Source organism: Narcine bancroftii, chromosome 6 (assembly GCF_036971445.1).
Source record: "Narcine bancroftii isolate sNarBan1 chromosome 6, sNarBan1.hap1, whole genome shotgun sequence".
In the NCBI taxonomy this organism is placed as follows: domain Eukaryota; kingdom Metazoa; phylum Chordata; class Chondrichthyes; order Torpediniformes; family Narcinidae; genus Narcine; species Narcine bancroftii.
Window position 1 is genome coordinate 211,958,378 of NC_091474.1, and position 25,064 is coordinate 211,983,441.

General features: G+C 36.4%; 1 protein-coding gene across 4 annotated transcripts in view; it reads left to right on the top strand.

Moving 5' to 3' along the window:
* Window positions 1-25,064, top strand: part of elovl4a (ELOVL fatty acid elongase 4a) — a 69,623-nt gene that overhangs the window by 30,725 nt on the left and 13,834 nt on the right. For all 4 annotated transcript variants that reach the window (XM_069887400.1, XM_069887398.1, XM_069887396.1 and 1 more), the window contains 2 exons: window positions 17,614-17,801; window positions 23,069-23,149. In XM_069887400.1, the coding sequence (XP_069743501.1) occupies window positions 17,614-17,801; window positions 23,069-23,149 (269 nt within the window). The remainder of the gene's footprint in view (window positions 1-17,613; window positions 17,802-23,068; window positions 23,150-25,064) is intronic.

The following is a 25,064-nucleotide window of genomic DNA, read 5'->3' on the forward strand; positions in this document are numbered from 1 at the left end:
ACCACTACAAAGTAACACACATAGTGTGGCAGGTTAAGCTCACTCCTTTATTAGGGTTGGAAAAGCTCTTTTATACTGTTCAAGTTCCCACAGTTTTTGCTGATTGACTGAGTCAGCCATATGAATAACAATAACGGGTGGGAACATCCATGGATATGAATGCCCTTCTTCCCCAGCCTGTTTCTGCTGAGTTACCTGGGCAGCTTGAGCAATGCCATTTTAGGGCTATTGGTCTGATGCTGCCCCAGCTTCTTTCTATCCCTGCCGGCTCGTTGTCCTCGGAGTCACTTTAGTGATCTCTCCGCGTCTGCTGCCACGCCATGTGCCAACCAGATCTCCACAATTGTGGGCCGCCACAGGCAAATTTAGTGAACTGACTGGCTGGCCTCTTGTATTCTACTTTCGGTAAACAGGATTGTTCAGAATGTTGCCATCTTTATCTTGTCCCTCCTATATTGCTGATCACCATTTGCTCCAGGTTAATAATTCCCATGACTTCAATGAAAATCTCACTTGTCCCAGTCATCTGTAATCTCCATCCCTACAATCATTTAAATCATTTAAGATTCCTGTGTTCCTCTAAATTGACCTCTTGTTCATCTCTATTTAATCATTCCACAGTTGGTGGTTGTGCCTACATCTATGTTATTAAAATCAGGAATCCTTCTCTAAATTTCTTCACCCTCTCATTTTTAAACTTGATAATGCTCCTAGTCATGTAGCTATTTGCTTTTGGTGACAAATGTGTGGTGAAGATATTGGTGAGAACAGTCACCAAGCTAAGTACTTAATTGAGGATCTTCTACAAAAAGCTTGTCTTCTTACAACTATCACCCTAAAGAATCTTACCATGATTAACAATCTCCCTTTAGAATAGATTAAATTCCTGCTGTGCACAAAATTGTTGGGTTTGGCCAAAGCTATTATAACTATGTTTGAATGGAAGCTGTTGGAAACTGAAGACGCAGCATCCAGTCTAATTCAGTAGACTAATTCAAATTGGCTCTGTATAAAGCTAGCTAGCATTGAGGGAACAAAGATGTTTCTAATTGTGGGGCAATATGAGATTAGAGTTTGAGATGTATGAACCACGAATAAGAATTTCAAAATCAAGTTATTTCTTAATCATGATCATTGCATTGCAGTGATCAGACTGACATTGAACTGGATGTGCAAATTCAGACCAATGCAGAAGAGTTTTGAAAGACTTAAGTCTGCTAAAGATAGGACATGGGCGGTTGGCACAGAAATACAGAATGTTCATCATAGGATGAGATGTGCTGTGAACTATCTTGGTTAGTAGTGAATTGCCAGGAAATAGGATGGATTCGATGGCTTGGACTTGAAATTTTTAGTGGGGACAGAAGAAAATAGTTGAAAAAAACCTGTTCATCCATAATCACATGTCCCGTCAAGAACGCTGACATTATAGAAAGAGATCAAGTTTCAAGGAGTTCATGATGCTGGGAGAGGAAAATTGTTTTCCTAACATTCATGAAAAATTGAGTTTCCACTTCGTATAATTTAGATGAAAAACAGAAAAACCAGAGATCCTTGGTGAGTTCTGAGACTAATAGTGCAAAATTGGAAAGAGAATTATTTGGTAGAATTCTTTGCCTGTGGTGGGCTATATAAGAATGAAGCCCATAGATGACAATCCCATCTCGCTGTGCCAAAAGGAAGGGATTGGAGTAAAATGGTCAACCACACCAAAGACTTCCACCAAGGAGGAAGAGGATGAATAGTTTAACAAAGTCATCCTATCAATCATCCTATATGTTGTTGGTTTAGTATTGTGGTAAGAGTAGAAACCTGATTGTACCGGTAATTACAGAAAAAAAATGGAGAATTGTTAAAAGTGACAGTGGGAGTTGGGGAGGGAGGATCAATGATGAACAGTTTAATCAGAAAATGTTCAAGGATGCAAGAAATGAATCTTGTGTAAAAAAAAAAAATGACTTCCAACAGCTCAAATTGGCAGGTTGAGATTTTGTGGGCAATAATGCTCATCTGAAGTAACTCAGGATGTTTAACCATGTAAAAGTGCTGTATATATGAAGCTTACGTTTTGATAAATGGTCTGCTGAGGCGTAACCATGTTTGCCTCCTATTGACATTCTAGAAAAAGCACAATTAAAGGTTCTTGGCCTCAGCAGTTCTTAGCTGTCATAATATAATTAATGTCCATAGGATGTTGTGCCAAATGAATGTGTTTTATAATTCCACTTAATATCATCTAGTTACTTCATAACTCATATAGTTAGACTTTGTAAAGTACTCTAATGTATCACATTAGTACAGTCTGAGTGTTGTAAAGGAATGGAACACCATTTTTAGACTGTTAAACAACTTGACCTCAAGTCATTTTGAATCAAAGTAAATACAGCTTTCCTGGAACAAGTTATCCAATTTTCACATTTTGCATGTTTTCAAGGTATATACTTGGAGAAATGTCCATTTATTAAATCTGATTTTTAAGTTTTGGGTCCATTGAAGAGACAATGACACCTTACATCCACATTTTTTTCTCACCTTGCCAAGAAACTTACAAATGGGAAGTGTGAGGAAAATTAGCAACTGACTAATCCATTCGGTCTTGCATTAAAAACTGCCTCTATTGTGCTGTGATGGGTTAAGGTGGTTCTTAATCAAGCTGAATTTTTTTTGTCCAGAATGTTGTCAAGCTTCTCGAGTATTTTTTCAATGCATTTATATTAATGACATGTAATGTTGACAAGAGGAACAAAGACAACAGATAGCTGTTGCTGAACAGAATAGTTCAGTTAGGATTTGGAACCAACAGATGTTGTAAGAAGATTATAGAATTTTGTAGGAAGTATAGTTGAAAATGAATACATTTAGAAAGATTTTGAAAGGACATAGTTACAAGTTCAAAAGGCATGGAGGTTGACATTTGGTGTCAGGTAGACATAATGGTTTGCATAATGAATTCATTCATTACAAATGTAACTAACAAGATAGTAGAGGGGATGCAGATAATCAATTGCAATTTAATATACTTAATGCCATGGAACAAATTCCACAGTTTATTGTACAATGCTTTCAGAGTTGAGCATGGATATAGGATCATTTTCAAGTTGGCAAGATGTACCTCAAGGTTCAGTATGATTCCCTCAGCTATTTATAGTGAACATTAAAAGGCTAAATCCCTTGTATCCAAGCTTGTTATTACACAGATAGCTAGGAAACTAAATTGTATGAAGGATACCACTTAAATAATTTTTAAAAAGTCAAAAAACTACTGCATTGTTATAAAACCCATCAAATGGATCTCTTCCATTTTTATCTTTACTGTCCTGAATGGCATTGTAGGTCTACCAATATAGTCAACTCTTAACATTGTTTCAGGTGCAGTGGGGATGAACAATAAATGCTGGCATAGCCAACATCTACTTCTTGTGAATAAATATATTTAAAAAAATTCTCTTAAGGAATCCCATAAAAACCTTTATAAGTCACTAGCTAGGTCTCAACTGCAGCATCATATATATTTCTGGGTGCTGTATTTCATGCAATATATTACTCGGCACCAACAGTGATTGATTTAAGACATGACAAAACCTTGGTAAAGGTGTAATTGTTGAATGAGGATTGAAGCTCTTAACAGGACTATGGAAAAATGAAAGTGAATTTACTGTAATTTATTATAGTTTGTCAGAATTTGGAATGCCATTGCTGAAAGAGTGGAATGATATTCTGAGGCATTAGATTATAGAATCAATGTCTTCATTGTTGAGGTCTTTTATGGCTTCTTTCAGCATCATGCTGAAGAAGATAGTAATGAGGGTTGGTGCGAGGACGCAGCCTTGCTTCCCGCCGTTGTCAATGGAGAAGGGTTCGGAGAGTTCATTGCTGTATCTGACCCGACCTTATTGGTTTTCGTGCAGTTGGATAACCATGTTGAGGAACTTGGGAGGGCATCTGAGGAACTCTAGTATTTGCCAAAGCCCTTTCCTGCTCACGGTGCCGAAGGCTTTTGGTGAGGTCAACAAAGGTGATGTAGAGTCCTTTGTTTTGTTCTCTGCACTTTTCTTGGAGCTGTCTGAGGGTAAAAAAGACTATGTCAGTAGTTCCTCTGTTTGCGCGAAAGCCACACTGTGATTCTGGGAGGACATTTTCGGCGACACTAGGAATTAGTCTATTAAGGAGAATCCTAGCGAAGATTTTGCCTGCAATGGAGAGCAGCGTGATTCCCCTGTAGTTTGAGCAGTCTGATTTCTCGCCTTTGTTTTTGTACAGGGTGATGATGATGGCATCACGAAGGTCCTGAGGCAGCTTTCCTTGGTCCCAGCAGAGCATGAAAAGCATGAAAAACTCGTGCAGTTTGGCATGCAGAGTTTTGCCGCCAGCCTCCCAGACCTCTGGGCGGATTCCATGCATACCTGCTGCTTTGCCATTTTTCAGTTGTTCAATTGCCTTATATGTCTCTTCCCGGGAAAATACCTCATCCAGCTCTAGACTCAAGGGCTGTTGAGGGAGCTGGAGCAGGGCGGATTCTTGGACTGAGCGGTTGGCACTGAAAAGAGATTGGAAGTGTTCTGACCATCGATTGAGGATGGAGATCTTGTCATACCCACACTCCTGTTCGGCTCCGAATCATGGGTCCTCTACCGGCATCACCTACGGCTCCTAGAACGCTTCCATCAGCGCTGTCTCCACTCCATCCTCAGCATTCATTGGAGTGACTTCATCACCAACATCGAAGTACTCGAGCTGGCAGAGTCCGCAAGCATCGAATCCACGCTGCTGAAGACCCAACTACGCTGGGTGGGTCACGTAATCAGAATGGAGGACCATCGCCTTCCCAATATCGTGTTATATGGTGAGCTCTCCACTGGCCACCGAGACAGAGGTGCCCTAAAGAAGAGGTACAAGGACTGCTTAAAGAAATCTCTTGGTGCCTGCCACATTGACCACCGCCAGTGGGCTGATATCGCCTTCAACCGTGCATCTTGGCACCTCACAGTTCGGCAGGTAGCAACCTCCTTTGAAGAAGACCGCAGAGCCCACCTCACTGACAAAAGACAAAGGAGGAAAAACCCAACACCCAACCTCAACCAACCAATTTTCCCTTGCAACCGCTGCAACCATGCCTGCCTGTCCCGCATCGGACTTGTCAGTCACCAACGAGCCTGCAGCAGACGTGGACATACCCCTCCATAAATCTTCGTCTGCGAAGCCAAGCCAAAGAAAAAAAGATTATAGAATGTGATTGGAAAAAGATTTGAGAATGTAATTCTGTAGTTCATTCAAGCTGAGGTACAGAAGCGATCAACTCTGGCATGGAATATGTGATCATGAACTGGAGTAAACTGGAGTTTAGAATTGCAGCTTTAGAACAAAGGTTATAGTTATGCAAGGTACCTATTTTTGAAAAACTTTATTTATTCGTTCAAAACACAAATAATATGTGACAAAAACAATGACATGAACATTTTTTACACACATATATATATATATAAAAAGAAAAGAACGCCCCCCTTCAGCCAACTCTTAAGGAGAGCCATAAAAAAAGAAAAAAGATTAAAATAAAGTTAAATATACATATTAAAATCTAATCAATATAAATTGAAATGTAAATATTCTGAGTATAACAGCCACTTATTAATAAAAAAATTATAATTATCATGCGAAACATACATAATTTTTTCCATTATTAAACAATGTTTCATCTCATTATGCCATCTATTAATATCAATCATATTTGTATCTTTCCACGTACTACCAATACATTTTTTCGCTACGGATAAAGCTAAATATACAAAAGCAAGCTGGAATTTATCTAATCCCAAGCCTTTCAGAGGTTGCAAACTACCCAATAAAAATACTGTTGGATCTAAAACTATTTTAATCTTATACAGATATTCTAAAAACGATCGAATTTTCTTCCAAAAAGATTGTATATGTATACATAACCAAACACCATGAAAAAAAGTTCCAACCGTATCACCACATCTAAAATACAAATCTGATTCATTAAAACCATATTTTTTTTAAATTTTTCAGGTGTCAAATATAATTGATGTAAAAAATTGTAATTAATCATTGCATAATATGCATTTATCATAACAGATATCTAACCAATCATCTTCAGAGAAAATAAAACCAATATCCGCTTCCCATTTAATTTTAGATATATCCCAACCTTTTTTATCCATACCATTCTGTAATATTTGATACATAAATGAAATATAACCCTTCTCTAGTACCTTCATAAGAAAAGTCTCAAATTTAGTCATTTTAGGTAAAATCATATCTCTACCAAACATACATTTTACCAAAGATCGAATTTGATAATAAAGAAATAAAGAATTCTTATCAATACCAAAATCTTCCCTCATCTGATTAAAAGACAAAAACTTACCCTCTTTAAAACAATCTCCCAAATTTTTCACACCTTTAAATCTCCAATGCAATAAACTTTGATTATGTATTGAAAAAGAAATAAGTTGATTATTATACAAAGGAGTCAAAGCCAATAATTTACCCCTAGAGCCTATCATTTTATTTTTCTTTATCCATAACTTCATTAAATGTTTTAGTATAGGCACATTATATTGTTGTGTAACAAATTTATATTCCACCTAAACAAAAATTGATGTATTTCAAATTCAGAAATACTTGCCATCTCAATTTTAGCCCAACTAGGAGGCCATATCAAATCCATCAATGAACTAATACATTTAAGTTGGGCTGCCTCATAATAATTTTGAAAATGTCATAAACGTAGTCCCCCTAACTCATATTTCCAAGTTAATTTATTCAAAGCTACTCTCGAAAATTTACCCCTCCATAAAAACTCCCTAATTATTTTATTTAAATTGAAAAAAAATTTTATCAAGTAAATACAGAATAGATTAAAACAAATATTGTATATGCAGAAAGATATTCGTCTTAATTGTATTTATCCTCCCACTAAATTAATAGGTAAATCTTTCCATTTAATCAAATCAGTTTTAATTTTTTTCATTAACGGAGCATAATTTAATTTGTATAAAGATTGATAATTAACATTCAAAATTATACCCAGATATTTAATTCGATCAGTCTACTTCAAATTAATAATATTATAAACTGAATAATCTCCTTGACTTACCGGTAATATTTCACTTTTTTTCCAAATTAACTTTATATCCAGATAGACATCCATATTGTATTAAACATTCCTTCACATGCAAAAGTGATTGAGCTGGGTTTATTAAATGCACCAATACATCATCAGCAAATAAATTAATTTTGTACTCCTCATCTAAAACTTTCATACCTTGTATCTGTGTATTTTATCTTATCAACTGTGCTGAAGGTTCAATCACTAACGCAAACAAAGCTGGTGATAAAGTACAACCTTGATGAGTTGATCGAGTTAACTAAAAAGATTCCGAAATCAAACCATTCGTCAATACTCTAGCTACCGGTTTACTATATAGAGCCCTAATCCAACCAATAAAAGAAGGACCAAACTTAAATTTCTCCAAAACTTTAAACAAAAAATTCCATTCAACTCTATCAAATGCTTTTTCTGCATCTAAGGATATCACCATCGGATGATCTAAAGATTGTTGAAATCTATTAATCAAACTAATCACATGCAAAATGTTATCTGAAGCATATCTATTCTTTATAAAACCTGTTTGATGAATATGAATCAACTTTGATAAAAATTTAGCCAATCTATTCGCTAATATTTTAGCTATTTTATAATCTACATTTAACAACGAAATTGGTCTATATGAAGATACTTTCAAAGGATCTCTCTTTTAGGAATTACTGTAATTAAAGTAATTAACTAGAACAAGAAAGACTCGGGTAATTCATAATGTTCTCCAACTTAACGTAATACATCCCCAAACACTGTAGATAAATCATCATAAAAAATTTTATAAAATTCAACCGAAAATCCATCATCACCAGGCAATTTACCGTTCGGCATTTCCAGCATTGCCATTTTAATTTCCAAATCAGTAAATGGTTCTTCTAAATCCTGTATATCTCCATCCTCTAATATCGGTAAATTCAACTGTGATATTTTTTAAATCAATCTATCCAGTTTCCTGTTTTCCTTCAGATGTATGTAACTTTTTATAAAATGAATAAAACTCATTAATCTCACGAGGTTTATAAGTAAAAAGAGAATTCCGTCTAACAGCATTAATAGTCCTCGATATCTGTTCTTTCTTTAATTGCCACGCCAATACCTTATGTGCTTTCTCTCCCATTCGTAATACCGTTGTTTAGTCCTATTAATTACACATTCAAATTGATAAGATTGCAAAGTATTATATTTCAATTTCAGCCTAGATAATTCTATTTTCTGATCTTCTGTAGCATCTTCCTGAAATTCTTTTTCTAACTCATCAATCTGTTTCTCTAATTCAAGACTCTGATTTAATTGATTCTTTTTTATTTTTAGAAGTATAACTAATTATTTGTCCTCTCAAGTAGGCTTTCATAGCATCCCATAATACAAACTTACTTTGAACAGAATTAGAATTTTCTTTCAAAAGAAATTAATGTTTTTTCAAAAAATCAATAAATTTCTTATTTTTTAACATTGTATTAAATCTCCAACGATAAGCTATTTGAATTTTCTCAGAAGTCTCATATGTAAAATATAACAGAGAATGATCTGAAATCACCCTACTTTTATATTCCGCTTGTTGTATTTTCCCTTGCAAATATGCCGATACTAAAAAGAAGTCAATCCTTGAAAACGATTCATGTCGATATGAATAAAAGGAAAAATCTTTCTCTGTCGGATTAAGACTTCTCCATGCAAGGTACCTATTGATACCTCCAACTCTTAGTAGGATAGACAGACATTATTTCATTTTGCCAATAAAAAACAGGCTTTGTGTCTCTTGATTCATTGTGAGTGGTCTTTGTGCATACAAGAACACCAGGAATAAATTTTTGTAGAAGTTCAGGATGTGACCATTTCTGGCAAGGCCATTTATTATTTTTAGAAAGTGGAGATGAGTAATCTGTCCCAGTCCAGTCTTCCTGATGAAGATAGCTACACATTGCTCTTGGGATTTTGGAGTCCTTGTGCATGAAACCCAAAGTTTTCAGGTACAGCAAATAATTAGGAAGGCTGGTGAATGTTGGTCTGGAATATCAAGTAAAGCTGTAGTCTTGACAGATGAAGATTCTCTAGTTCAATGTATACAGGGAGGTTGAGAGGTTTGAACTCTACTCAACGAAGTTTATTGAAACATGCAAAATTCTGAGAGCAATAAACAATTAAAATAACTTGAAATGGTTAATCCTGAATGACTTCAGGTAAACAAAAAAGTAAAATGCTCAAATGCCTTAAAAATGGTCACTTCTTAATCTTAAACAGCAATATATGGATCTTTATTATGTTACCATCAAGAACAATTTTTTTTTTTTTGAATCATACTAATTTAACACCATTACTACAAAAGTGGACTGAGATAATGCTTCTAATGCCATGTTTTAAGCTCATAGAGGGAAAGCAACATCCCTCTATGATATAGAAGAGTCCTCTCCTGGCTCACCTACACTATGTTAAAGAGATCAAGAGTTATTTGCAGATTTGTTAGTCACAAGTGAAGGAGGGAGGGTTTAAAATTCCTGAGGAATTGGAACGATTTCTGAGGAGTGAAAGAACCTTCACAAATCAGGTGGATCAAAAGGAACTTGACCAATATCCTTGCACAAGAATTTGCTTGGGCTGTTGGGGAAGAACTATAGTAGTCTGGCAGGAGGGTGGGAGCCTGAGAGTAGAATAAAAAAAGAAAATCTTATCTGAAAATGAATGATTTAGAAATTAAAAGTCAATCGACAGCAGAGTTTACGGGAGAAGGGCAGAGAATAGAAGTACCTACCAGTAAGTATTGGAGTAAGGCTGCTTTTAAAGATGTGTGGGTTGGAGCAGTTAAATTGAAACCATAAGTAACAGGGAATACAGAGGTAAACAAGAACTCTGCAGATGCTGGGGTTTAGACAACAAACAAAAGTGCAAGTCAGTACAGAACAATGAGAAAGAGATATTCACTTATCATTGAGGCTGTGGTAGTACTCCACTGGCCTACTGCAGGGGGCAACCTCTGTACCTGCAGGAGTGTAAGGGGACAGGACAATACCTGGGCAGCTGTCAATCAGTTGGCCTGAATGGATCAAGCCCCACCCGGTCGGATGTCAATCTTCCTCCGGGATATAAGCCTGCGGGGGCCTCCCGAGGCCTCATTCAGAGTTGCTGCAGCCACAGCCAGCCTGGCTCTGTGGAAGTGTTTGTGGATTAAAGCCTGTTGTACAGACTTTATCTTTGTGTGTGTCTGATTCTGACTAACAGTGCACCACAGAGGCACACTGCTATGAGAAGGAAAGGAAGAACAAGCAAATCCGGAATGCTCTGAACTGACCAACAGTGCAAGTGATTTCAAAATTCTTCTTGGATTGTCTCTTAGAATCAAAGATGACTTGCTTCTGCTGCAGTTTTGTGGGTTCTGAGGTGCTTAATAAGGACACCATGGGAGCTGCGCATATTCTACCAGTGGAGCTGGCGATGCATAGCAAGCTGCTGGAATCATTATTATGTGCTCTCTGCCACTTCCACAGAGCTTTTGTGTACATTCATAGCATATATTCTTAATACATCAAAGATTCCTAATGGATTCTGCAGGCGTTACCACCTCTGAATGGTTGTGGACCAGATTTATCCAGGAGACTGCGGAGTTGTTATATTTTTTTCAGAGGCTTCAGGCACATCCTTGACTCTTTTCCTTTGTGAACTTGGTAAAATATATTCCCATAATAGAGTTTGCAATTCAAGTTTCTGTTTTGAGCGTTTTGTGTCTGGTATGCGCAATGTAACATTTACAGAGTCGGAGGGAAAATGCAAAAACCACACAGATGTCGAAGGCCGTGTATCTGGGTTGCTGCAGTTGTGATTGCAGCTCCACAAGCTGCATAACTTTGCCAGCCTAAGTACATGATTAACTGTTTATATCTAAATTAAACACCACAGCATGAAGTTTTCAAGTGCCAAATTCTTCCATGTTATTCTCAGGGATCTTCAGTCACATATGTTACTGAAGTTTGTGTTATATGAAGCAAATGGTTAACATTTTTATAATTTTGGAAATGAAACATTAGCTGAATGTAGCTTTTAATAAGTTGTGAAATTCTCTCAAATTCAAATATGACAAGTACATGAAGCTTTCCATTGCTGGAGGAGTGGCTGGTTGGGAAAATCAGCCCTCTCCAGGAAAAAAAGTTAGGAAAAGACAAAGCACAACAAAAAATAAAATATAAGAAATAGAAGAGAAAGTTACAGAGAAGAGAAAGAAGACGGCACCCAAAAAGAAAGTAAAAACAAATGGGAAAAAAAAGTCACCAGAGAAGAAAGAAGGCCTTTACCTGCACGAAGGAACAGGGAGCTGTGGTGGCGAGGAGCGGCCGATCTCCAAGGTTGGTGCCTGCCCTGCGGAGTCGCGACCTCCCGACCAGTGGACTTCAAAAATGGCTCTCGAAGCCAAACAAAAGTGCGCAGTTGTGTGAGGAGTCGCGTGTGCACAGTGCACAATCAAAGGAAAAAGAGGACACTGACGGGAGGGGGCCTCAGCAGAGGAGCGGGCAGCCACAGCGCGAACAGCTGAGGGACGCCCGACACCAGGGCGCTCAGCTGGAGGATGAGAAAGGCAGCAGGGGAGGGAGCGAGAAAACAGACGAGGGAGGAAGAAGGAGGGGTGACTGACAAGAGAATCAACGGCAGGAGGCCCGACAGATGAGCAGCCCAGGAGGGGAGGACCAACGGCAAGAGGCCCGACAAAGAGATACAAGCAGGAAAAACAGAAGAGACACAGTCACAAAGAGAAGAAGTCACAAACACAGGTACAGACACAGAAGAAGAGGAAGAAGAAGACCAAGATCTATGCTGAAAAATAGAAGGTAAAACTGATGGACAGAATATAGATTTTTTGAAGAACAAATGAGATCATTAAAAGAATGGTTATCATTAGAATTTAGTGCAATTAAAAGGAAAATGAAAAGAGCAGAAGATAAAATGCAAAGTTTAGAACTGGTCATGACAGAAATAGGGAAAAGAGTAGAGAATGTGGAAGAGCGGGAAATAGCTGTAGAAATGGAAGTAAATTACTTAAGAGAAAAGTTGGAAGAAAGTGACAAAAAAAGTTAGAGACACAAGAGTTGTTATCTCAGAAAATTGATATGTTGGAAAATTATAGTAGGTGAAACAACATAAAAATAGTGGGGCTGAAGGAGGGTGAAGAAGGCACAGACATGAAGGAATTTATAAAAGGATGGAACCTGAAGGTCCTGGGAATGATAGAAATGGAAATAGAACGGGCACACAGAGTACTAGCTCCGAAACCACAGACACATCAAAAACCAAGATCCATCTTCATAAAATTTTGGAGATATACGACAAGAGAAAATATACTGGACCAGGCAAGGAATAAAGTTAGAGTAGATAATAAACCATAGGAATACAAGGGTCAAAAAATTTTTTTTTTTTTACCCAGACATAAGTTTTGATCTCTTAAAGAGGAGGAAGGAGTTTAATACAGCAAAAACGATTTTATGGAAAAAAGGTAATAAATTCATGTTAAGACATCCAGCCGTGCTTAAAATATTTATACCCGTGGAGCAAAACAGACTGTTCTCGGATCCGGAGGGAGCACAAGAATTTGCAGAACGTTTGCAGGACAGATGAAGAGATGTAACAAGAATGAAGAACTGCGACAAAATATATATAAAGATGTAAAAACAATGTATATGTAAAGAACTAAATAGGGAAAAGGGAAGGAAGGAAGGGGGGGAAGAAAGAGAGCTTTGTTATATGTGTTTGAAAAAAAAAGTGTTTTCTGGGGCTGGGGAGAGGGAATAACTGTCACTGCAAAATCGCAGCAAGATCACAATCCAAATGGAAAGGGGAGTTGTGATTGCCCGGCAAGGGAGAAGGGGCATCTCAGAGAGGTGGGGGAGCATTTAGGGTTAAGGTATTATTAGGTGTGGGAATTGTTGAGATATTTTATGTTTTAAATATGTTGTCGTACATTGAGTTTAATAAGGGAAAACTAAGATGAAAATGGGAAAAAGGAGGATGGAGGTGGCGAGGTGGTGGAAGAGAGGTGTAAGCAAGGTATATGGCCACGTTGAACTATATAACTATAAACATTAATGGAATACATAAACAAATTAAAACAAAAATGCTCCTAAATTTATTGAAGAAGGAAAAAATAGATGTAGCATTTGTACAGGAAACGCATCTAACTGAAGTGGAACATAACAAAATAGTGAGAGACTGGGTAGAGAGATTGGGTAGGACACATAGTGCCAGCACCATATAATTCAAAAGATAGAGATATAGCCATATTAGTTAACAAAAATGTACCAATCATAATAGAGGAGGAAATAATCGATCCATCAGGGAGGTATGTAATGATAAAGTGTCAGATATACTCAGAATTTTGGAATTTGCTCAATATATATATGCACCTAACAATGAGGAACAAACGTTTGTGCAGGATATTTTTTTTGAAGATTGCAAGACACACAAGGAAATATATTGATAGGAGGGGATTTTAACCTTAATTTGGATCCATTGTTGGATAAAACTGGACAAAAGACAAGCAAAAAGAATAAAGTAGCTAAATGTATGGTTGTCAATGCAGGAAATGAAACTTATGGAGGCAACACCCAAGAGAGAAGGAATTTTCATATTATTCAAGTAGACATGAAACATACTCAAGAATTGATATGTTTTTGTTGTCAGCCTATATTCAAGGGAGAGTTAGGAAAACTGAATATAAAGCTAGACTACTATCAGATCATTCACCCCTGTTATTAACAATAGAACTGGAGGACATCCCACCAAGAACATATAGATGGAGGTTAAATTCCATGCTACTTAAAAGACAGGAATTTAGTGAGTTTATTGAACGCCAAATTAAAACATATTTTGAAATAAACACAGAGTCAGTGAAAGACAAATTTATATTATGGGACGAAATGAAAGCCTTCATTAGAGGACAGATAATAAATTATGTAACTAAGATGAAAAAGGATTACAATCGGGAAATAGAGCAGTTGGGAAGGGAGATAGTAAGTACAGAAAAGGAACTAGTAAAAAGGGATGATATAACGAAAAAGAGAGAATTGGCGGACAAAAAAATAAAATATGAAACATTACAAACGTATAAGGTGGAGAAGAACATAATGAAAACAAAGCAAAGGTATTACGAACTGGGAGAAAAAACACATAAAATATTAGCCTGGCAACTTAAATTAGAACAAGCTAAAAGAAGTATTGGCATCAAGGAAAAAGGACAAACAAATTACATATAACCCAACAGAGATTAATGAAAACTTTAAGAAATTTTATGAACAATTATACCAAACTGAGAACGAGGGGAAAGATGATAAAACAGAGGAGTTTTTAGCTAAAATTGAACTGCTGAAATTGCAAGAAGAGGAACAAAAAATAATAAAACCACTTGAAATAAGAGGAAGTACAGGATATATTAAAAATGCTGCCAAACAATAAAACACTAGGAGAGGATGGATTTCCAATAGAATTTTATAAAACATTTAAAGAGTTATTAATTCCTCCTCTCCTAGAAGTAATGAACCAGATAGAAGAAACACAAAATTTGCCAGATTCATGTAAGACAGCAATAATTACAGTAATACCAAAGACAGGGAAGGATCCATAAACACCAGCATCATATAGACCAATATCTCAACTTAACTCAGATTATAAGATAATACCAAAATTATTAGCAAACAGTTTGGCTGATTGTGTACCAAAAATAGTAAAACAATATCAAACTGGATTTATTAAAAGACGAACAGCGGATAATGTCTGTAAACTTAATCTAATTCATGCAGTTCAAGGAAATAAGAAACCAACAGTGGCTGTTGCTTTAGACACAGAAAAAGCCTTTGACAGAGTAGAGTGGAACTACTATTTAAAGTATTACAGAGGTTCCATCTACCAGTTAAATATATTAATTGGATTAAAGCATTATATAATGGACCATTGGTGAAGGTAACAGTAAATGGATATATATCAAGTCACTTTAAATTAAGTAGGTCAACTAGACAGGGATGTCCATTATCCCCCTCATTGTTCGCCTTAGCAATAGAACCTTTGGGAGAACTGGTAAGAATAGAAAATAAAATAAAAGGGATAAAAATAAAGGAGAAAGAGTATAAAATCAGCTAATTTGTAGATGACATCATATTATACCTAACAGAACCAGAGATTATCAATAAAAGAATTAGATAAGACATTGAAAGGATATGGAAAAATATCGGGGTACAAGATCAATGCAAAGAAAAGTGAAGTGATGCCAATGAGTAATGCAGATTATACAGAACTTAAAAAAAGAATCACCATTTAAATGGCAAGCACAAGCAATCTGATACCTGGGGATCAGGTTAGATAATAACTTAAGCCACTTGTACAAACTAAATTATCAGCCACTAATAAAGAAATTGCAGGAAGACTTAGAACATTGGAAAGAATTACCACTAATGCAGATAGGGGAGGTAAACTGCATTAAAATGAATGTGTTCCCAAGGATACAATACTTATTTCAAACATTACCAATTCCCATAACAGAATTTTTTTTAATGAACTGAAGAGAATTATAAGGAAATTATTGTGGAAAGGGAGGAAATAGATGATAGCGTTAGATAAATTAACAGAGAGGTATAACCAAAGTGGTTTGCAGTTACCAAACTTTAGAAATTATTATAGAGCTGCACAATTAAGGTATTTATCAGATATTTACCAGACAAGGGAAAAACCAGACTGGACTAAGATAGATCTAGATAAAATAGGGAAGACGGTACCAGAACATATACTTCATAAGTGGGATGAAAAGTTGGTGCAATATAAAAGGTCACCAGTATTGCATAATTTACTTAATACATGGAAGAAGATCCACTTAGAAAGGAAAAAAACGAATTAACAAATTCCAAAATTATTATTGATGCAAAATCCACTAATCCCTTTTACAATAGACAACCTTTCCATTAGAGAATGGGAGAGAAAAGGAATCAAAAGAATAGAAATTTGTTTTTTGGGAAATAATTTATTTGAACAGTTGAAGTACAACTATGGAATAACTCATGGTACAATGTTTGCACATCATCAACTGAAAGCTTATTTAAAGGATAAATTGGGAAACAGATTGAGATTACCTGAAGGAAGCAGCTTTGAATATGTGATTACAGACACAATGATAATTAAAAGATTTATAACGAACATATACATTAAGCTGCAAGATAAGGAAAATTATGAAATAATCTATAAACCTAAACAAAAGTGGGAAAAGGATTTAAACATAAAGATAAAAAAATGAAGCATGGGAAAAGTTATGCTCTGGAACCAAGGTTACACGTGATACAGTCTAATTGGTTACAGAGGGTATATATTACTCCTCAAAAATTAAAAGAATGGGATTCAACATTATTGGATAGATGTTTTCGCTGTAAGAAGGAAATGGGAACAGTACATGCAATTTGGACATTTGTAAAAGTGAATACGTTTTGGGAAGAACTAAATCAGATAATTAAATAAAATCACAAAAACATACCAAAAAATCTAGAAATCTTTCTTTTAAGTAACATAAGAAGTAAATTAGGCTTCAAATTGGATAAAGCGCAAAAAAGATTCATTGTGATAGCCTTAGCAGTAGCAAAAAAAATATAATGTCAACTTGGAAAATGGAAGAGAGCATGAGAATACAGCAATGGTACATGGAAATGAATAAATGTATTCCATTGGAAAAAGTAACATATAATTTAAAAAATAAAGTCACATTGTTTGAACAAATTTGGAAACCATACATGGAACATAACAGAGAGAGCATGCCTCAGACCTCCATCCCCTAAAATGATAAGACAAAACTACTAGATTCAGTGTGTAACAAATAGATGACGTATTTTTCTTGTTTATTTTCCTATGTGTGAAGATATTGTTTTATGGTTTTATTGTATTGTATATGTTGAATATTTATGGGTTTTGGAGGGGGATGGGAAGAGGAGAGGGAGGGAAAGGGGGGAAAAAAGGGAGCAAATGCCACTGTGTATATTTAATGAGAAACGTTTGTACATATTTTAGTTGATATGGTTCACAGAGTGAAAAATAAAAAAATATTTAAAAAAAGCTTTCCATTGCTGTTTCATTTTGTAACGCATTTTCAGGAATTTAAGTATCTGAATCATTTGTATTTAACCCAATCATATGTAACCCAAAAAAAATGCAAATAAAGGATACTACTTCATCATATGCAAAATGAAGAGCTGACCACCTGAAAAGAATAAACAATAGTTTTAATCCTGTTAAATAAGACAAGCTGTCTAATAAAAATAGTCATGTGAAACCATGGGTCAAAAAATCCTGTTGATGAGATAATGCAACCAGATTTAGCAATGTAATCTGTAGAGGAAGCTCACAGGTGCTGCTTTTCCAGATCCTAGTTAGATAGTACCAAAATAAAAGCAGCTTGAATTGAAAACTGTAGAGTGCTACTTGCTACTGTCTTTTAATATTGGCATATTTTTTTAAAAAACACATAATCACCATTATTTTTACAGACAAACGGGTGGAAAATTGGACTTTGATGCAGTCTCCCTTGCCTACATTGGCAGTGAGCAGTCTTTATCTCCTCTTTGTTTGGCTGGGTCCCAAGTGGATGAAGAACAGAGAGCCTTTTCAATTACGATCTCTGCTTATTTTCTACAACTTTGGAATGGTTATACTAAATTTCTACATCTTTAAGGAGGTTAGCCTTTTTTTTATAATTGTGAAATCTAGTTAAATGCAGCTTTCTTCTGTGGTAAGATGTTTTTGTTCGAATATGTTCAAATTTGAATTAAATTTACATAACAAAAAGATTCCATTAAGTTAATAAATTAATGGAAATTTATGTTGCACAAGCAGGTTTTTCAATTGATGATGTCCAAAAAATATCTTTCAAGCCCAATCCAACATCCCAGCACGATTTGTAGCCTTGTTAATAAAAGCACCAAGTTTTGCCAAAGTGTGAAGAGAGTTCTGATTTCTGCCACACTTTCATGCAGTTAGTTCCAAACCCCTGTAGCTCACTGGGAGAAAAACATTTTTCTCATTTCCCTCTAATCCTTCTGCTAATTGTTTATATATGTGCCCTTGGTTTTTTGACCCCTCTGCCAAGCCCATCATAATTTCATTCAACTCTATTGAGTCTCTCATCAGTCTATATTCTGATAGTTACACATTTCTAAATCTAGCAATATCCTTGTCAATCTCTACATTGTCTCTTGTACAAACAGATATATGCTTCAGGCAAACCTCAGCCCATCGTGTCTACCCCAGCGTTTGATCCTGAGCTGATTCATTTCCTCACTTAGCCCCACTGACCAGCCTTCTCCCCATAACCTTTGATGCCCTGGCTAATCAAGAACCCATCAATCCCTGTCTTAAATACGCCCAATGACTGGCCTCCACAACTGCCTATGGCAACAAATTCCACAGATTTACCACGCTCTGGGAGAGAAAATTCCAATGCACCTCTTTTCTAAGCAAATGCCCTTTAATCCTGAAGTTGTCCCCTCTTGTCCTAGACTCTCCCATCATGGGAAACAGCCTTTCTACATCTATTCTGTGCAAGCCTTTCAACATTTAAAATGTTTCATTGAGATCCCCCTCATTCTCCTAAATTCCAATAAATACAGGCCAAGAGTCATTAAACGCTCCTCATGTGATAACCCTTTCATTCCCAGAATCATCCTAGTGAACCTCCTCTGAACAATGGCAGCACATGTTTTCTTCAGTGAGGAGCCAAAAACTGCTCATAATACACCAATCCTTTTTAAAGTCTGATCATCACATCCCTTCTCTTCTATTCCTCTTGAAATGAATGCCAGTATTGCATTTGCCTTTTCACCACCATCTCAACCTGCAAGTTTATCATCACCCTAACATGCACAAGGACAACCAGGTAGCTTTGCATCTAGTTATTTTCAATTTTCTCCCCATTTAAAAAATAGTCTGCCCATTTATTTTTTTTCTACCTAAGTGCATGACCATGCACTTTCCGACAATTGTATTTCATTTGCCACTTCTCTGCCCATTCGCCTAATCTGAGTCCTTCTGCAGCCTTCGTATTTCCTCTACCCTACCTGCTCCTCCACCTACCTTTGTATCATTTACAAACTTGGTCACAAAGCCATTCATTGTATAATCCAAATTGTTAATGTACAGCATAAATGAAGTAGCCCAATACTGACCTCTGTGGAACACCACTAGGAACTGCCAGCTAATCAGAATATAATCCTTGTATTTCATCTCTGCTTCCTACCAATCAGCCAATGCTTTACCCTCACTGTAATGTTTCTTTTTATACCATGGGCTTTTATCTTGTTAAGTAGCCTTGTGCGGCACCTTGTCAGATGCCTTCTGAAAATCCAAATACACAACATCCACTGCATCTAGCCTGCTTGTCCCTTCTTCAAAGAATTGCAATAGGTTTGTCAAGCAAGATTTTCCCTTAAGAAAACCATACTGGTTTTGGCCTATCCTGTCAAGTGTCTCCAAGTACTTTGCAATTGACCCCAACCACTGACATCAGGTTGACCAGTCTATAATTCCTTTCTGCTGCCTCACTCCCATCTTGAATAGTGAGATAACATTTGCAATTTTCTAATCCTCCGGGACCATGCCAGAATCTTGCTTCCTGAAAGATCATTACCATTGCATCCACAATCTCTACCACTACTTTCATACCGAAGGGTGCAATCCATCTGATCCAGAAGATTTAACAACTCTCAGCTTTATGAGCACCTTCTCCCTTGAAATAGTAATTGCACTCATTTCCTTTCCCAGATACCTTTCGACATCTGATGTACTGCTTGTGCCTTCCACAGTGAAGATTGATGCAAAATACTTATTTAATTCCTCTGTCATCTCCTTGTCTCCCATTATTATTTCTCCAGCGCCATTTTCTACTGGGCCTATATCTACTCTCACCTCCCTTTTATTCTTTATATATCTGAATAACCTTTATGTATCCTCTTTGAAATTATTTGCTAGCCTACTTTCTTACTTCATATTTCCCTCCTTATGTTTTTTTCATTACCTTCTGTAAGTTTTTAAAAACTTCCCAATCCTCAACCTTTCCATTAATATTTGCTTCCTTGTATGCCCACTCTTTTGCTTTCACATTGGCTTTGACTTCCCAATGTGATATCTTTCCATTTGAATATTTTATCTTTGTTGGTATGTATTTATCTCACAAATTAAATTGCTATCAATTCTACTGCTTATAAACTGAATGAAAACACGTAACAGGTTTTTCACATTATTTCCCTTTCATAGATTCTGTTGAATTTTTTGCATTGTTGGTTTACTCTCAAGCTTTTTAATGTAACCTTTCAATGTAGCATAGCCATCCTGCACTTCATAATTTTTTTGTTTGATTTAACCAGATTTAAGGTTCTGGTTTCAGATTAAACTAAATTATTTTCTGTTTTTGTGCAAAATTTATATTCATTATTTCCCAAAAGGCCCCTACTTACCAGATCATAAATTACCCCTGTCTCATCACATAAGACTGGATCTGAAAAATAGAATGATATAAAGTGCAGAATGATACTGATCAGCAAACTCTAAGACCTGGGACTGACAACTTGGCTGAATGGTGCACCAACAACCACCTTGCACTCAATGTCACCAAAACTAAACAGCTGATTGTTGACTTCAGGAAGGGAAAGCCAGAGGTTTACAATCCATGATCATTGGGGTGAGCAACTTTACTTCTTGGGAGTCACTATCTCAGGATATTTCCTGGACCCAAAACACTAATGGTATTTCATGAGGAAAGCCTCTACTTCCTCAGGTTTTTGCAAGGTTTGGTATGACACCAGAAACCCTGGCAAATTTCTATAGATGTGTGGTGGAGACACCAATACCTCTGAGTGAAAAGCCCTCCAAAAGGTGATGGACACAGCCCAGGACAACACTGGAAAAACCCTCCCCACTATCGAGAATATCTACAGGGAATGCTGATGTTGGAGAGCAGCAGCAATCATCAAGGATCCACATCACCCAGCACATGCTCTTTTTCACAGCTGCCATCAGGAAAGAGGTCTAGGTGCCACAAGACTCACACCACCAGGTTCAGGAACAGCTGCTACTGTTGGACTCTGGCTTTAACTTACTCTTAATTTAGTCTATGTGTAGTCTGAGTCCAGCGCGTTCTTTGAATGAAGTGATAGGAGAAGGTATTCGGTTCAACAGTCAATTTATTACACAGCACAAGAATAAAACTTAACAGAGCTCTGGGTCAGTCTGTTAGTTCATAGGTCACCTGCCAGTGAGCTACTCCCCGAGACTGACCCCTATTGTCCAGTTGGCACAGTTTATATAGGTCAATCTTATCACACAGAACAAAAGTTGTTTTCCCTGCTAGATCTTTTTGCATAAGGGTTATCACAAGTCATCTCCTGTTTTGCAGATTTCTGGGGTGTAGCATTCCCATGTTAATCCTCCAGGCCAGACTATCCTGTTGTTTAGATCTGAAATTAATTCATCCCCAGATATTTCTAATCACCATTCGGTCCCTGTCTGGCCAATTTCTGCTGTTCTCTTTAACACCTCCTCGTGCCTTAATCTTCCTCCTAGACTGGTTTTCCATTCCCTTTGATTCTTGCGGGCCATTCTTTGTTCTGATCTGGCCTGTGTCTCCTGTGCTACTTCCCACCTCCTTCAGTTGAGCATTCCTCCTAAATCGTTTTATGCATATCCTCTCCCTGTATCTTGGGAGCAGCCAATTTTGTTCAGCCAACTTTGCTCCATGCTGTGACAGCCACTTAGCCACATTCCTCTTTCCCTGACTCATGCAGTCCAAATAAACTTATTGATTAATCATTTATTTCATACTGTTTTAACCCCTAGATTCCAACACTACCCCTCCACCATCAGACTCCTCAACAACAAACTCAATCGGTGACTCATTTAAGGACTCTTACTTCTGCACTTTATTGATTTTTTTAAATTCTCTGTATTGTACATTCTGTTTACATTCGTTAGCTGTTTATATTTCTTTATTTGTTTACATGTTTATGCTGTGTACAGTTTTAATTTTGCACTACCAATTAGTGGTAATTCTGCCTCCCCCACAGAAAAAGGAATATCAGGGTTGTATGTGATTGTCATGTATGTACTCTGACAAGAAATCTGAATCTGTTGGTGCTAAATTGCCAGAGCAATTTAGTGAGTGGCATTGGTTTGTCAAATAATAAAATCTTAATTTATATTTAAATTTGAAAAGAAGATCAATTGTGCCATTCACAATCTGAGGCTGTCACAAAATGATTTGGGGTCAATGAAATGGTTTTGAATTATCATCACATATTATAGACAAAATGCATAACCATTGGTGACAGTAACCTTAGTAATCTAAAGTCTATGCAGGATATTGCAAGTCTTATTTTGAAATTGATGTTTTGAAATGTTTTATCTTATAACAGTAAATTTGACTTTGATGCCAGAGAGAAACACTTAACTGGGAAATCCTTTTTTTTAATTTTATTTTTCATTTGCTTCAAAACATATTTATCCATAACATAAGAATAATAAAAACTATGACCCAAAATGAATACATTTTTTTTATATTTTCTACCCCCCCCTCCCACCCCCTCCCTCCCCAAAAAAGTAGGGAAAAATAAAAAGCCTGTCAAATAAACTTGTATCTTTTAATTAATTAATTGCAAATGTCCATAATAATCTTAAACCATGAACTAATTCGGGAGGGATTAGATGGGGGAGTGGTGGACGCTGTAGGTAAAGTCATAGCAATAAAATCCATGTAGGGTTTCCAAATCTTATCAAATTTTTCTGGTTGATATCGTAAATTGTACGTTATTGTCTCTAAGGGTATACAATTTAATTAATCCATTTGCCATGGAAATCCTTTTCTTGAAGTCAAGTGCAGACAGACTACAATGCATGGTCATCTGTTTTTATCAGACACGACTCCTAACTCTTCTTGGCCATCATTTTTCTTTACAGCTCTTCTTTGCTGCAAGAGCCGCAGGATACAGTTATATCTGTCAGCCTGTCGATTACACAGATGATGTCAATGAAGTGAGGGTAGGTACTTTCATTGTGGAATTGTTGAAAAAATATTTAATAAACTTCACCTTCACTATAGTGTCCTTTTGTATTCTAAAGTTAAATTCACACAAGACCTATCACTGATTCTTTTAAGACATTTTTTTTGCTGAGGGACATTGAATCTTTCCCAAATAATTTTGCTCAAGCATCTTTCTCCTTTGATTTTTGGATTCTTTTGCCTCAGTGAACAGAGTTCAAGTAGTAAACTAGTGGCAGTGAAATTTTTATGGGTTGAATTAAGAAACTGAAACATTTTAAATTTTCATTGGTTTTAGCTTTCATGGATATTGAGATAGTCTGAAAAGTAGTGAATTTTTCAGTGTGATCAGGATGCCTTTTACAATTTGTTCTCCAACTGATAAAGCCAAATTAGATTTAGCAATTAGTGAACAGCCTATAATGAACTTCTTATTACTAAACAAGACGAATTTGCAAATTGGTATTGAAGTGATAGATGTTTAAAATTAAATTTAATGTGATCCAAAAATGATTGGTATTCCTGATGGGCAAGAGCACTGCTTGCCAAAAGCACAAAGATGTCGCGGCAAAAAGTAAAGGATAATGTAAAATCCAATTGTAAAAAGGTGTAATATAGCACTTGTACTGTCAATAAGAGGAAGAAATAAAGATATTAAATCTGGTAATGAGAACCAAAAATGACAATATGAAAGCAATTCTCTTTCAAAATCAATACATTATCCTTAATTACATGAGGAAAAATATGGTGACCAGGAACCATGAGGTTGTCTTCAAAACATATAAGAGTATTATGACAAATTAAAGAAAGGAACTAATGAGCATCATGTATCATTCCTTTGAGTCATGCATCAATAGGTTGGCATATTGGACATCGACAAAAGTGAGTCAGAGAGATGTGCTTATATTAAAGCACTAAATAGTATTAAAATACGAGATGGTTTGCAATATAAAAACTGAAAATGCTGGCAAAGCTCAGCACGTTGGACAGTATTAGTAGTAAGAGAAATGGTTCACATTTCAGTTTGAAGACCATTCATCTGAACTGGGGGGAAAAAGCAATTTAATCTGGGTATCAAAGAAAATATGAAAGGACAATGGGAGAAACAAAGGGGATGTCTGAAATCATCAGTTGGTCACAGAATAGAAAAGTGAAACAAAATTGAAACAGAAAAAGGTATTGCAGTATCCATGGAGAAATAAAGGAGGATTACCTAAAATTGTTAAAGACAATAGTAAATCAAGATGGCTGTCATGTACCCTGACAAAAGACATGATGGTATTCTTTAGCTTAAAATGTGCAACAGTGAACCAACATGGATGCTGTAGATAGAGAGGTCAGAGTGAACTGAGAGCTCCTGTGAATTGCCAAGTGGTCAATTAACCTACATTTAGTTTCTTCAGTGCAGAGGAGTGTGTTGCAGTCGCTGAATCTATCGAAGAGAAGATGAGGCCTGAGCAGATCAGACATTAAAATATTGAATGAATGGAGAGGTTTGAGAGACTAAATGGCCTACTCCTGCCTCATTTTCCTTTTTACCTTTGTTCTAACTTCCAGACAATGACTGATTCTAAAGGAACATTTCTAACCACTTTCCTTAGTGTTATCAAGACGTTCATTGCAAGCATTTTCAGGCAGAATCAAAAATTTAACAGGATCCCCCACATAAATACAGTGGCTACCAGATCAGGTCAAAAAATGGTATCTTCCTCCACATTTTCATCTTCAAAAAGAGGCGTGATGTAGTAATCTCCACATGGCTGGATGTGTACATCAATGTTGTGCTGTTTTTCTTATTGGCATCATGTCCCATGTTCTGCAAGGATATATGGATCTGTGATTACTTACAAGGTAATCATCTTGCCCTCATCTCTTTGCTTTCTGAAGGGATAACTCCCTTTGTGACTCCCTCAT